At 32.8% G+C, this 14,926-nt stretch overlaps 2 protein-coding genes across 2 annotated transcripts; both read right to left on the reverse strand.

The window, feature by feature from the left end:
• On the reverse strand, positions 1–1,522 carry LOC134262515 (serine/threonine-protein phosphatase 6 regulatory ankyrin repeat subunit A-like). The gene has a single exon (XM_062744913.1). It carries the CDS (start codon positions 1,518–1,520, stop codon positions 294–296), a length of 1,227 nt encoding a protein of 408 aa, XP_062600897.1. The 5' UTR covers positions 1,521–1,522; the 3' UTR covers positions 1–293.
• Positions 1,523–1,535: 13 nt separating this feature from the next.
• LOC134262513 (uncharacterized) lies at positions 1,536–11,641 on the reverse strand (the record flags this gene model as incomplete). Its single annotated transcript, XM_062744911.1, has 5 exons — positions 11,311–11,641; positions 8,370–9,005; positions 8,190–8,252; positions 6,498–6,545; positions 1,536–4,399 (listed from the first exon to the last, which is right to left on the reverse strand). Coding segments are annotated over exons 2-5 (3,591 nt in total), but the record flags the coding sequence as incomplete, so codon positions are not given.
• Between the last annotated feature and the right edge of the window lie 3,285 nt (positions 11,642–14,926).

Genomic DNA, 14,926 nt, shown 5'->3' on the forward strand with positions numbered 1-14,926 from the left:
CAAAATGTTACCAAGAAATTCCAAATACTGATTATATTTATACATCATTTTGTTTATATAGAAGGGAATGAGATTTGCATATACGTTTACATTTCATGCTTTATGTAAATTAATGGTAAGTGGTAATGAAACATTCATATCTCCGTCTTTATTCCAAGAACCGAGGATAATACTTACATCAAATTGAAAAAAAAAGAAAGAAAACTGTAAAATTGTGACATGTCAGAAATACACTTATTTCACTATGATATTCCTATTCACATAGCAACCATTTTTAAAATATTTGTATTTCTTTATATAGAGTATCGTCGAACGTGTTTCTTTAATTTACTCAGCAATTTCTTTAACGTTGGCCTTTCATCACTTCTACACCAATCCTTCCTTTTTCTACACTTTCTCAGCAATTGTCGTGTCCTTTCTAAAACAGACACACAATCTTTCTCTAACTGAAATCTCAAATCTAAACTATCATTATAATTATCATTTTCTTCATCGTCATAATCACTGTACTGTACTCTGATATTGACATCTACTCCTGCCTTCAAGAGGATCCCCACCTTTTCCTTCCTGTCCTCAACAGAATTCTCATCAATTAGTAAAAACAACAAAGGCCTCTCATCATACTCATAATAATCCTTCTCAAGCAGTATCCGCTGATTGACATCCAGACCCAGACTTATAAGATTTTTAAGTATGTTGCATTTTCTATCTATGATTGTTTTATGCGAATCTCCCGATTCCTCTATACACCACACTCGATTCCGTGTCACCACATCATCCTTTTTATTTGTCATTACGTCGCTATGCCTTATGTTTACCAGACAGTTAAACAGATGTATCTTGTGACTATTTAACTGTCCTTCACATCCAGTTTGAAGTAATTGTTTTAAAATATAAGATTCATTTCTAAGTAAGGTAATATATATTGGTGACAGACCCTCATCATTACAAATAGTTGCGTCTGCACCATAATTTGTCAGCATTTTTAAAACAGGTATAAGAGTCCTATCATATCTTAAAACTACTATATACAAAGGAGTTCTTCCCTTCCAATCCTGAATATTAACATTAGCCCCTGCCTCTAGCAGCTCTTTTAGCACAATAACATGTTTTTCATTATATATGTCCGCCAAAGGTGTATTACTTCCATTAAGTACATCGACATCATCCTGCTCCTCTGAACACCTCAAATAAGAATAATTACATGCTGCTGTCAGTGGACTATCTTCTCCATCTTGTAAATTAACATCAGCTCCTGACTTTACCAATTCCTTTACTACTAGTATTCTCTCATATCGACATGCTGCTGTAAGTGGTGTTAAAGATTTACCTTGTAAATTAACATCAGCCCCTGCATTTATCAGCACCTTTACTACGTCAATATTCCAACCAAGACATGCTTCTATCAGTGGTGTACTTCTTTTATCTTTAAGATTGACATCAGCGCCCGCCTCTAGAAGTGCTTTCACGATACTCATTTTTCCATTATAACATGCCGCTGTCAATGCTGTTTTATGCATTCCTTGTATATTGAAATCACTCATTCTTTGTATATTGACATCACTACCCGCCTCTAGCAGCTCTTTGACAACATTTATATGTCCACCACTGCAAGCATTTATTAGTGGTGTGCCATACTTTCCTTGTCGATTAACATCAGCACCTGCCTTCATCAGCTCCTTCACAATCTGTATGTAACCACCCTCACATGCTGCTGTTAGTGGTGTATGATATTCACCTTGTAGATTTACACAAGCCCAAACATTTAGTAGTTCCTTCACAATACTCATATATCCACCCTCACATGCTGCTGTTAGTGGTGTATTAGAATCACCTTGTATATTTACATAAGCCCCAGCATATAGTAGTTCCTTCACAATACTCATATATCCACCCGTACATGCTGCTGTCAATGGTGTAGTAAACTCACTCCGCAGATTTACATCAGCCCCTGCCTTAATCAGCTCCTTCACTGTGCTCGTATATCCACGCGCACATGCTATTGTCAGTGGTGTCTGTAATACACCTTGTTGATTAACAATAGCTCCAGCCCGTAGTAATTGCTTCGCTATTTTTGTATGACCACACCTACATGCACCATAAAGTGGATTTTCATAGTAGCGTGTATTAACAATTGCTCCCTCTTTTATCAGCTCCATTACTACATTCAAATGCCCATTTACACTTGCTTTTGTAATTGGCAGGGATAATGCACCTACCAGATTGACATTAGCCCCTCCTTTTATCAATTCTTTTACTACATTTATATGTCCAGATTCACATGCAGACGTCAGGGGTGTGTCCAACAAATGCAAATCATGTTTAACACGTAGATTAACATTTGCCCCCGCCTTTAGCAACTCCTTCACTACATTTATATGTCCATTTGAACATGCTGCTGTAAGTGGTGTATCTTTATAACCTAATAGATCGACATCAGCTCCAGCCTTTATCAGTTCTTTTACTATATCTAAATGTCCACCTTCACAAGCTGCTCTCAGTGGTGTATCAAACCACAAAATATTGACAGTATTATCATCATCATCATCATCATCATCATCATCATCATCATCATCATCATCCTCCTCTACTTTTGGCAATGCCTCATTGATTGCATTTCTAGTGACACATTTCAGCATTTTTCGAACTGTCTCTAAATCACCGCTGTAACAACTAAGTACAAGAAAGCGGTGTTCTTCAGAAGTTTCAGTTTTTTTCCAATCTGTTCTATATCTGTCTATTTCTTTATTTGCAGTGACGTTCTTTCTCCTCTGTTTCGAGGAAGAGCTCACTTCATTTTTTAAACACGTTTGAAATAATTTTGACTGTGTTTCTTTGTGTAACTCAGTTTGATCAACAATATACTGTAGAATCTGATTGTGTCCATAGAAAACAACCCAACTGATAACCCTTACACTGAATGTATGCTCTAGTCTCCATTTGTAATTCAGCAGCACTTTCTGTTTACTTATATCCTTCCTCTCATTGACCAACCGTACTCCTTTACTTTCTATCTCAGACACGTCTTTATGCTCTGACAGAAATAAAGACTTAATTTCGTTGTAGGATTTAGTCATCAGGACCTGAATAAAGGCCTGACACACTTTTGGATGTTTTAGACTATCATTCATGAAGACATCATGCAGTTCCATACTTTCTATATCTCTGTACAAACGTTCAGCAAACATAGAATAATGATCCTCCTTTAACCATATACAGAGATCAAATAAATCCATGCCATCACTGCTTTCTCCGCTAACTAGTTTACTTTCACCACTGACTGTAATATTACCTTCCTCTTGTCTGATTTCACTACTAATCGTAAAATTCTCACCACTTTGTCTATTTCCATTGTCTAACTTTTGCTTTTGAAGGATATCAGGTTTCACAGAGTTAGCAATATAACTACTACTCATAAACTGTAAAATGAGATCTGGAAACTGAGAACCAAAATGATAGGCAACAATTTCGAACATGGAATCATGAACAAAGCTATATACAGTACCACTAATTTTTGTGTATGTCCCTTCCATTTCTGACAAAGCATCAACGAATTCAAAATTATCAGTGTGACTGCTGACTTTGCATTTCCATAAAACACTCTGTTTTAATTCATTGAAGTTTTTAATAATATTTTCCTTTTTTCCTTCTTTTCCTTGGATTTTTTCTGGTATTTGGTTTTTATTCAGCATGCATAAAACCAAGGATACATAATGTATTTTGTTCTGTTTTTTCATTTCGTCTAGTTCCTTCAAAATGCAAGGAACTGGATTTTCAAAAAATAAAGACCCATACAACTGAAATTTCTTATCCATTGAAAACAGTTTGCACAGATAAGGAAACATTTTTGATGCTGATGTCAGGTTTTCAGGAGACATAAGATTTATATCTATGTTGAACATTTTCAGAATATTTTGTTTGTCAGTATTAGTTAATGCATAAGCGTTGCTATGTAACAGAATAACATTGCTTTCCTCTGTAAAAAATGAACCTGACTCAACTGCTTTTCTATACACTGCTTCTCTACATGTCATAAGAGTTTTTGTATTTGGGATGATAGGTGTCACAACTTTTTCTTTGTAATCAGACAAAATGGTCAATTTTATTTCTTGAAGTCCAAAGACACCTACCACATCATCAATAACAAAAACCTGTGGATTGTTAGGATCACAGTAATCCTCTATCTTCCTGATATCTTTGATTGGTACAATCTCATATCCTTCCTGTTGTAACATCAGGGCGATGTGACGAGCTGTTGCTGTTTTCCCGGATCCAGGAACACCAACAAACGTCACATGAGAATTTGTTTTCACCTTTTCTAGCATAGCAGGGAAATTGTGAGATTCATGGAAAACTTGATCATCTTTTTTCCAGTGTAAGACATCGTTCTCATGAATAGCTACAAATGGAAGAGAGTGTATGCTAGTATTTATCCTGATATTTACTAAATATTGTCATTTTTAATTTTTCGAATTAAGTACCAAGCTCCTCTTGACGTAATAAAAAATATCCTTAAATATTCTATAAACATAAGATATTCCGGGTCAATGTTTATTTTTTTTTTAAAAGTTAAATGTATTTATGTTTTGTGCATTTTAAAAAAAAATATATCATCTGCTAAGAACTTGTCAGGAAATGTAGATACAACTTTTTGTGTAGCTGTTACATCAAGACACTTCCATTTGGTATAACATGGGGGTTGGAATGGTATTGTAGTCACATTTTGCAGTGAAGTTTTGCCATCCTCTGACGTAATTTAAGAGATGAATTTTAATTTTGAGAATTCATGAGGACATGAACTACAACGTTTCACGCCGGCATATTTCATGAAGCGCGCTAGCTTCCAATATAGGAAAAATATATTGGGTCCCTTTTAATTTTAAACAGAACCCCATTTGATAAATAACTTCTATCGCCACAGCGGAGAGACCCGACGTAAACACATATGTTTAGGACATTTTTTTTATTCTTGAATTTTAAAGGTATCAACAAATCATCAAGACTTGTTCCATTGAAAATTAAATAAAATCATTGCAAAAAACGCATCTACCCACAGAAGATATATGCACATGCTAAACACGTGCTCAGTGGAAGATATGAACGAGGAAACTCGGGCGATAAACAGAGCAGTTTTTACCGATTTGCTGGAGTGGTGTTAATATCGCGTTTTTCATTAATCCGACGATGCGATGCAACAAATAAAAGTTGTAAGTTATATAACCTAAAATTAATACTTAATAATTTCTTGTCTGAATGTTGTCATGGTCGCATTTATTCTAAAATCAATGTTATTTGAACTCTGTGTGACAGAGGGATGGCGGAAGAATTGAACACATAGCCTCAGGAAGACCACCATATGAAAATTCAAATTTTTAAGAATGATGGAAAAGGATAAGAAAAAAAAGCAAAACAAATGTTTGTAACAAAATTATCAATGAATCCAACTGACATCAGTTTCAATGCATTTTTAACCTCGTGAATGCTGTTGTGTGCAGTCCTAACATGATAAATTTTCTCGTAATTAAAACAAAATAAACTTAACTATTTACTAATTTTGGTCTCTAACAGTAGGCAATGAGTGCATTAACACTTTGAGAAACTTTGAACTAGTTTCGTAGAGTATTAAGTGCATTCTTTGTATTTCTTATTTTACACCAGAATAGATCCAATATATGGCTTGTACACCCCTCTTAAAGATTGTGCTGTTTTGCAAGACAAATCTAATACAAATTGGAATATTATACAGTTATTGCTGGTTTTTGAGGTCAATACAATGATGTAGCTATCTTCGAAGTACAATATTCACCGAGCCCGAAGGGCGAGGTGAATATTTTACTCCTCAGATTGCTAAATTATTGTATTGACCTCAAAAAACAGCAATAATTGTTTTATTATATGATTCACTGATAAAATGATACAGCTCATTACTTTTTTGCATTTTATTAAGTCCTAGCCAAATACAAAAGACAAGCAGAATTAAAATATGAATTAACCTTACCAGTCGTATCAATTTGAAATGTTTTTTTATAATCAACTTTAGTTGCCATTAAAGAAATATATAATGTCAGTCTTTTTTATCGGATAGATTTTGAAAGGAAGGAGTATTATCAGGGAAAACTGACTGCCAAAAAGTTTTTTAAAAATGTTCAGTAAATGTGTTGGAAGGGGGGGGGGGGGTCCCTGCATCCTCTATTACCACTATCACCTAGAATATAATTTCACTTATGTTTTGTTCACATAAAAATAATAATCATAGTCTTTTAAATATCTTTCTAAAACAATTTATATCAATTCGGAATTTCCGAATCTATTTTTAAATCAATGTAGAGGAAATAAATCCTTGTATTGACCTGGAACGTCACGTGCAATTCAATACAACGTCATATTTTTCTAACATAGTTGGATCTCGGCCAATCAGAGAGATGGAAAATATTCAATCATATAATATAAGTAATTACTGCATGATGTAGTAATCAAAGGTCTTTTTAAAAACTCACCTTTCACATTTAAAGGAATAACAGCATATTTCAGCTTTGATACTTCATCTGGGAGAAAAAGAAAGACACAGTTTTCAGTGACAAAACTTTCAAAAGATATAAATTGAATGCTGTTTATTGATTTCTATCCAAGATATTATGAACATTCTCTCAATTTTTCCTAGAATTTTAATTGTTTATTATCGGCGGATGGGGGAATGCTAGTGATAATTGCACCAGCTAATCATGATAATAGATAACAAAGTTCGTGTTTCTTTTTTTTTGAATGTCAAGACTAACATGCATCAAGATATTTAACGATAAAGTCTATAAATAGTCCCTATATTCAAATATACAAATGTAAACAGTTCATAGTACTACATATTAACTGGATTGGAAGCCGTATTCACTGGAAGGTCAGTGCACATGCATCGGCATTGTGAAGTGATTATCAATACATCAAACAACGTTGATAATGATTGGAGAGTCTACTTCAGGATTAATATCCCATCATGTGTCGTACACGCAGCGAAAGGAAAACAAGGAGCTTGTAGGTTATATTCTGGGCCTTTTCATTAAAAAAAATTCTGCGACAGAAGTTCATTATTGAACATGAATCTCCTGCAGCCTTCAAAGTCTTATTTACCGTAAAAGTGAAAATTTTAGCGAGACGCAAATTTAGCGATTTCTCCTTAAAACTGTTTTTTTATTTTTAGCGAGTAATTTTAGCGATTTTAAAATGCTCACTTAAGAAGCTAGTACAAATAACACAAAAATTGATTTAAGCAATATTCAATGTTAACGATTCCAACTCCTTCGCTAATAATGCCAAAATTGAATCCACGCTAAAATTTCTTCTTCTACGGTATTCAAACCCTGACTGTATAATAAAAAAATTAATGGCAATTTGATGGTAAATTTGGTTTGTTTATCGCCTCGGTCAATATTGATATTTTTCTTGTGAATAATAAAATATATTCACTACCGAAAGAGTCCATAATTGTGTGGCAAAATCTTCAACTTCAATGCTTTGCAGCATTCATTGATACAAACAAAGAATTTCCGGGAATTAGGAATCGGAGAATGAACAATTTATAATTAATAAATTCATGAAAACATTGTGGTGTTTACAATTGGGTACTATAAAAAGAGGCATTTTCGAATTCCATATCAAAACGATGGGAGGTAACCTATCTAAATGTATTAATATATTGTTAATGGTCTTTGTAATTATTTAAGAGATAAAATTCCTGTTTTCTTTGATGTTGAAGGATAACTCCGTGTCTGCATGAGAAACATTTTCGTGAAACATAGCACGAGCCATAAAATCAGACGTTTGTCAGGTGTTTTGTCAGGTGTTTTAGGCAATACACATCAAGTAGATTTTAGACAAGACAACGATATAGTAAAAGAATGTTTTACATTCTCAAGGCACATTTTTATCTAATTTTCCTTTACAATTTTTATGCTTTCTGATTTGATAATCTTTCGATGACGTTCTGCTTTATTGGAGAACGCAAGGTTTTATTTAAGTCGGCATTTACTTTAGAATAGAGAATAATGAGTTTTAACTCTTTGATTTTAGTTATATCCCTGATACAATGTAAATGATCCTTACTGATTTTTCCTAATTTTTCTTCTTTTCTTTTTCTGATTGTTTGAACAAAAATGTAAAATCATTGTTAAAAATATATAACTTGATGTGATGCTTACCATCAATTTTCAGCATTTTATTTCTATTCTCAATTTGATCTGAATCAATTTCTTCCACTTTACCTGGAAAAAAATTAACACCATAAATTTCTTCGGCAATTTTTCTGAGCAATATCTATAGAAAAGTATTTAATAGTAATAATGAAAATCCCTTTCTTTAATAAAATAATCAATATTTACGCTTAAGGCCATGAACAATTTTCTTAGTTTCCTCATCCTTTTCAGCCTGTTTTCTCAGTTCTTCAATGAAATGAAGGTCACGGACAGGGTCCATTGTCTCATGTCTCAAAAAGTCAACCTCTCTTTCGTACTGATTACCGTTGTTTAAAAAAGAATCAATGTCTACAACAGCTGATCTAACAGTAGACCAGATGGTGTTGAATACAGCATTAGAGAGGACTGGACTAGAAGAATGAACACACTGATTTCTTGCAATACGAATCCTCTCAATGTTGGCAGAGAGAGATCGGTCTGTAGGATCAGGATCATTTCCCCAGCCATTGCTGTGTGCTGATATGCTACAAATGTTTCTGAGTAATATGTACAATAAAGGAATGTCCATATCATTGTAGTTTCCAATATAGGTACTGCCTCTAGGTAATATTAAATTTAGTTGTGGAGCTGTGAGACGCGGAAGATGACTTCTTTTTTGTTTGATGACGTGTGTGAAAGCTGACAGAGGTATATGGTGAACTAAAACATCCCTCATTTGATCTGTACATGGACCCAGGAGAAGTCGACAGGCTCTGCAGGCATTTGTCGTCTCCTCTGTGGACGCGTAAGGGGAAGCTGCCATGGCATTCATTTAATGTTTCCCTGGAAAATAATTATGTATGAAAGTAGCTTCTATTTAACACATAAAACAAAAAAAATGACATACTAGGGTATTGTATTTTTAACTGAAGTTAAAGATCAATCCTAAATGTTTTAGAAATTTACTATTGTATACCAAGTCATAAATATACGTTTTCTTGCATCTGCGATGTGCCTGACGTCACAGTAGCTGCTGTATCATTTCCCAAGCATTGAAGATCTCTTATGCTCCATAACTTTTGTGCAACCCCGCCAATCACCTGTTTTTCGACCTGAGTAAATAATGTTTTCAATAGACTAAACTAATAAGAATTGTCTTATTCATTTATTAACATGCATCAATGTTCTTAGTGGATTTTACGTCATGAAATAAAATGAAATATGTCAGAAAGGACAGTATTTGTTTAATAGTGTTTAATCATTTATACATCTATGCACATATCAGACTGTGTGAACTGAAATTGTAACTTGACTTAATATAATGTCCTTAATTGCGTAATTTAGCATCTAATAATATATCCATGAAATAAGTATAATGTACATAAAATAATTGCTGTGTATTAATTGACTTTACATGTATTTTGATCAATTTTGTTTTAAGAACATATCCTGTTTACTGCTTTACCAAAGCTTTGGTCACAATATGTTTCATTAAAACACAACAAGATTGCCACTTTTCCTGAGTGTTAAGAATAAAATTAAAATTTTTGAAAGTGCAAGGATGTGTCAATCAAACCCATCCCTAAAATTCAAAGTTTCAATAACTTTTCAATGAAATAAGATTTTTAATTATATTCGTTTGAAATGTTTTTTGCAATACATATCAGTAAGTCGTGATATACAGAAACTAAAAGTATATACTGCTGTTTTTTTCATTTTTTTTTTTACATTATACATTGAAGAAAGTCTCTGCTCTGATTGGCACTGATGGGCTTCCGTAATGTTCAACTACTATTAAAAAATATAATACCAGGAAAAAATAAATAATCTCTGACAGAGATTATGCATGGTTTGTTAATGCACGTTGGGTTTTCCAATATTCCTGAATGCACATCTCTTTCTATAAATAGCATTGATGTTCCTGCATCAAAATTCAGTTGTTACATGTAATGATAAACCAATAATTTTATGTCATCTTTTAACATAAGCGCACGTTTAAAATGACCATATTTAATATGTATTATCTTGTTTTTTAACTTTTAGAATTGTCGTTAAATGCGTCAACGAAACGCGCCTGCTATACACAATGACCTGAATTCCACAGCCTACAAAAAAAAACCTCAGGCATGTAGACATGTTTTTACAATATTTTGGGGACGACCATCTGAATCTGAGATGGGAGTTTCAGTGGTAGGTGTTTTCCATTGTGATCACCATTGTCTCATTTTCAGCATCTTCTTGGAGTATTTCAAAATCTGCCAACTCAAAGTCAGATCAAAAGGTCGCTCCCTTACATGGAAACATGACTGCTACATACTTAAAGTTCATAGAAGTAAACTGAAAGTTAGGACATGAAATAACAATGAAGTATATAAAAATAGAAGTGGCAGTAGGGGGGACTAAGGGTTTATTCAGTTTGTATAGAGGATGTCTTTCTCGGCACATAAAACATCAACAGTGGCTCTAAGGAGGAAAAACTATAGTTACAAGTCTGTGGTTTATCATTTAATTCTATTTCAAAAAATGTATTGAATAAGTGTTTGATTTTTAATTTTATTAATGAATTTGTTTAATGATTTATTCAAAATAGATTTTTTACTAAGTTTAAAACGTAATTCAGTTGAATTCAATCTAATTAAATTAAATATCAGAATAATGCATGTGTAATTAATCTAATATAACTTCGACATGTATAGCATGAATAATACTAAGTAACATAATCGAGGTGCAGTATGTACCTTCAATCAAAAAAAATTCCACATGCATTATTTTTTTAATGTTTCTGAGCAGTACATGCACCTTTAATTAACAAACATAAATATTTATTTTATATTGGACGAATTATCTAGCTGGTGATATTGTTGAATTGTAGAAAATAAATATATGTGATAAGAAATGTCTTGAAATTTCTTCTTTGTAGAGGATGGTCTTTCTAAGTATAAAATTAGTAATTTGTGCATATTTTAAGTTAGTTTCTGATATTTTCTTGATTACCTTGCTTCTATTCAGTGCTGTTTTATGTATTTGATATGACTTAGAATTCTAAAAAAGTAGAATTAATCTTAAGCGGCGCATATATTGACCTATTTGTGCATGAGCCAAAAGTAGTCCAGGCCCTATTGTAGGCCAATATATTATTCATACAAACCTTGTCAAGCCAGGTAGTGTAAAAAGTCCCATGTATTAAGAAATATTTGTTATTTTTTTATTTAAAATCTTCTAACACTGTCACAATAATGGTAAAAAGGGACAGATGTATGTTCACAGCCTTAGGCATCACTACCTCTCTAAACTAGACCTGCACTCCGCATTGTACATTCACTCTGGGGTCCGTAAGGTAGTAAATATTGTATTCTGTAATAAAGAATGGTTCTTTTGATAGCTTCGGTAAAAAAAAAAAACCCTTGTTTATAGATGAAAAGTCAGATAAACACAGCCATCCTGCATATATTTCCACAAGATAACATCAGCCTGTGGATGCATCACTTCCGCTTTTGTGACTCGTAATATATGTGAGAGTGAATTTGAGGTGCGGATCGATGAATTCTGTTCGCAAAACATTTTGTTTCTCTCAAGAAATGATATTTTTACGCTATATCTGTAATTTATTTGCTCAATGATATACTTTTTTATGATATCAGGAGGAACATGATATTGTATATATACAGGAAACAAGTATTATTTCAAGATAAGAATCAATTTTCTATTAGCTCATACGGATGAAGTTAAAAACTATGTCAGGCAAATTAAAAATATCTTTAAAAAAACCCATCAATTTCAAAGGTCATTTTTAATATACCAGCATACTCTTTATAGATTCAAGTCATAATGGAATATTAGCAATGCATAAAAATTTTTAACTTTTTTATTAGATTTTCATTGGAAAAGAAAATCTTTCTGCATACTTGTGTGAGGGATAAGAATAATTAAATCTAGGAATTTGTTATGTTTTTCCTTTAATTTGCACGAGGTATTTTGTAATATAGTTTATACGAAATATAACTTTGGGCAATGCATGCAACTTATCACTTTACAAAAATAGAACATTGCAACATATCTTAATACAAAAATGATGACTCTCAATGACCTAAAATTAGGGTGAAACCCTGGTGAAGGGTTCCTCAGTCCCACAGTTCCACTCATTTTTACAGTATACAATACAAATATTATATGGATATTGAATAAAACAGTACAGTACATTTTAATTTGTAATTTGATAAAAAGTCATTTCAAGACAGTATAAGTGGAAATTTCAGCGAGATGCAAATTTCGCAATTTGTCCTTAAAACAAAATTGATGTTTTAATTTAGCGACATGTAATTTAAATGTTTTGAAAAAGCTCACTAAAGAACCTTTTACAACGAAAATGCAATTAAGTTTAGAAATATTGGCACTCTCGCTGATAATGCCAAAATTAAATCCTCACTAAAAATTCTGCTTAAACGATATACAAACATCTAACAATAAATCTTACACGGATAGACGTGGTGTTTTGAAAATATGCATTCTTTTGAAAACATATCTATGAAAGTCTGCAGTAATATTTTCTTTTCCAATAAAAAAAAGCCAAAAAAAGAAGATTTTTTTATGCATTTGCGTATATCATAGTTACTTGAAATTATATAGCATATGCTGGTATATTAAAATATAAATGACACTTGAAGTTGATTTTTTTCGAAAGTTTTTTTCTAATTTGCCGGTCATAATTTTTCAATTCATCCATATGAACTAATACATGTAGTAAATTGATTTTTAATTCAACTTGAAAGTTGATTTCCTTGTAAAATTTAAAGCAATTATCAGTGGTAATATATAAGCTTTAAGAGACGAGAAATATGTTTTTGCGAACAGGGTTCATCGATCCGCCTCTAAACTTCACTCTCATATATATAGCATAAAGCGGAAGTGATGCATCCACTGCCTGGTGTTATCTTTTGGATATATAAGCAGGATTGGCGTGTTTATCTGACTTTTCATCCAAATTCAAGGTTTTTTTTCACTGAAGTTATCTAAGGAACCATTCTTGATGGTTACGGAATATAATATTTACTACTGTACGGACACGAAACGTGGTATGTTGAGTGCAGGTCTAGTTTAGTCAGTGAGAAATGCACAGGATGACTAAAGAAATCAGTTATGGCTTTTTATCGTTATTGTGCCACTATTAGATTTTAATGAAAACACGACAACGTTTTATTTTATACATGGGACTTTTTACACAACCTGACTTGACAAGGTCTGTATGAATAATATATGGGCCTAGGATAGGACCTTGACTACCTTTGACTCGCAGAAATAGGTCAATACGTGCGCCGCTTTAGATTAATTCTACTTTCTTAAAATTCGATACACAAATTTCAAGATTCTAACTCATATCCAAAATATAAAACAGCACTGAATAAAAACAAAGTAGATCGCGAAAACATTATAGCATCTACTAGTAACTGAGGATATTTATGCACATGTTTTTATTATAATTATTAAATGAATGCTTTAATAAGTAAAGAATGATAAAAAGTATAATCAAAATCATTAAAAATATTTTTAAAAAACTATCAAAAAAGAGACTTATTCGCTACAAAACTTTATCTGATCTGACCATATGGTCTTATTCAAGTTTCCACCAAACATTTTAGCGATTTGATTTTTAAGATTAAGACGTATACATTTAATACATTCCTGGATATTTTTGTTCAAACACAGTTCTTGTAACAATAGTTAACAGCAGAGCTGTACAGCTGTTGAAACAGATATGTTATAATTGACCTGAGAAAAAAGCAACAATTTGAAAATTTTTATTAAATTAAAAAAAAAGTCAATGGATCCATACATATTTTGCCATATCTTTTTTATGTTGCAATTTAAAAAAATAACAAGATTCTTAATTATCTTAATTGTAATAGTTTATTTTTATGCCCAGGGTCGAAAGATCCCGAAAATATAGTTTTTATCATGCCATCTGTTTCTCTGTTTGTCTGTCTGTCATCCACTTTCACATAGCTCATAATTATTGAGTAGGTGGGGCTATGGCTGACATATTTCACAGGTGTGTTCCTTGGCCATAACTTTTGAACAGTTGGAGCTAGGGCTTTCATCCTTCACACGTGCTTTCATTTCAGCCGATATCAATATTTTGACCTTGACCTAAAAGAGTTTGACCCAGTTTTCAAAAACTTGATCCTTGGTCATAACCTTTGAACGAATAGGGACACTTTTATTCATGGCGTTTGATATAAGTCTAATACTAAGTATGCATTTGAGATTATTCAACCCTCGCAATAAGTTGCCATGCAAGGGGCATCAGTGTTACACAACCAAATCTTGTATCACTTATAATTGCTCAAGTATTATTTTCTGAATTATTTTTTTTCAGAAAAGCATAGAGCGAATTCAATTCTATTCTACCATGTCTACAGAAAAAACAACAAATGCGTGTAGAGTGTGTCGATTTCTTTTGGGACCATGCACAGACGTGATATTTTACGTCATCATGTACCACCGTCGACATTTCAACATATCATTGTACAAAAGATAAGTAATCTTCTTCGTCTGACAGAGCCACAGTTAAATCTAATTTTACCTCGTGGTAGTACTTATGCTGGAAATTATAGTGATATGGATATTCCTTTATTGAACATACTGCTTAAAAACATCTGTGGCATACCACCACACAATAATGGTTGGGGCAATGACCCAGATCCTACGGACAGGTCTCTCTCTGCCAACATCGAGAGGATTTGCATCGCTTTTGTATCTTTCCAGCC

This window comes from Saccostrea cucullata, unplaced genomic scaffold (genome assembly GCF_032062105.1).
Source record: "Saccostrea cucullata isolate Sc308-1 unplaced genomic scaffold, CSIRO_AGI_Scuc_v1 ctg2877, whole genome shotgun sequence".
Taxonomy (NCBI): Eukaryota; Metazoa; Mollusca; class Bivalvia; order Ostreida; family Ostreidae; genus Saccostrea; species Saccostrea cuccullata.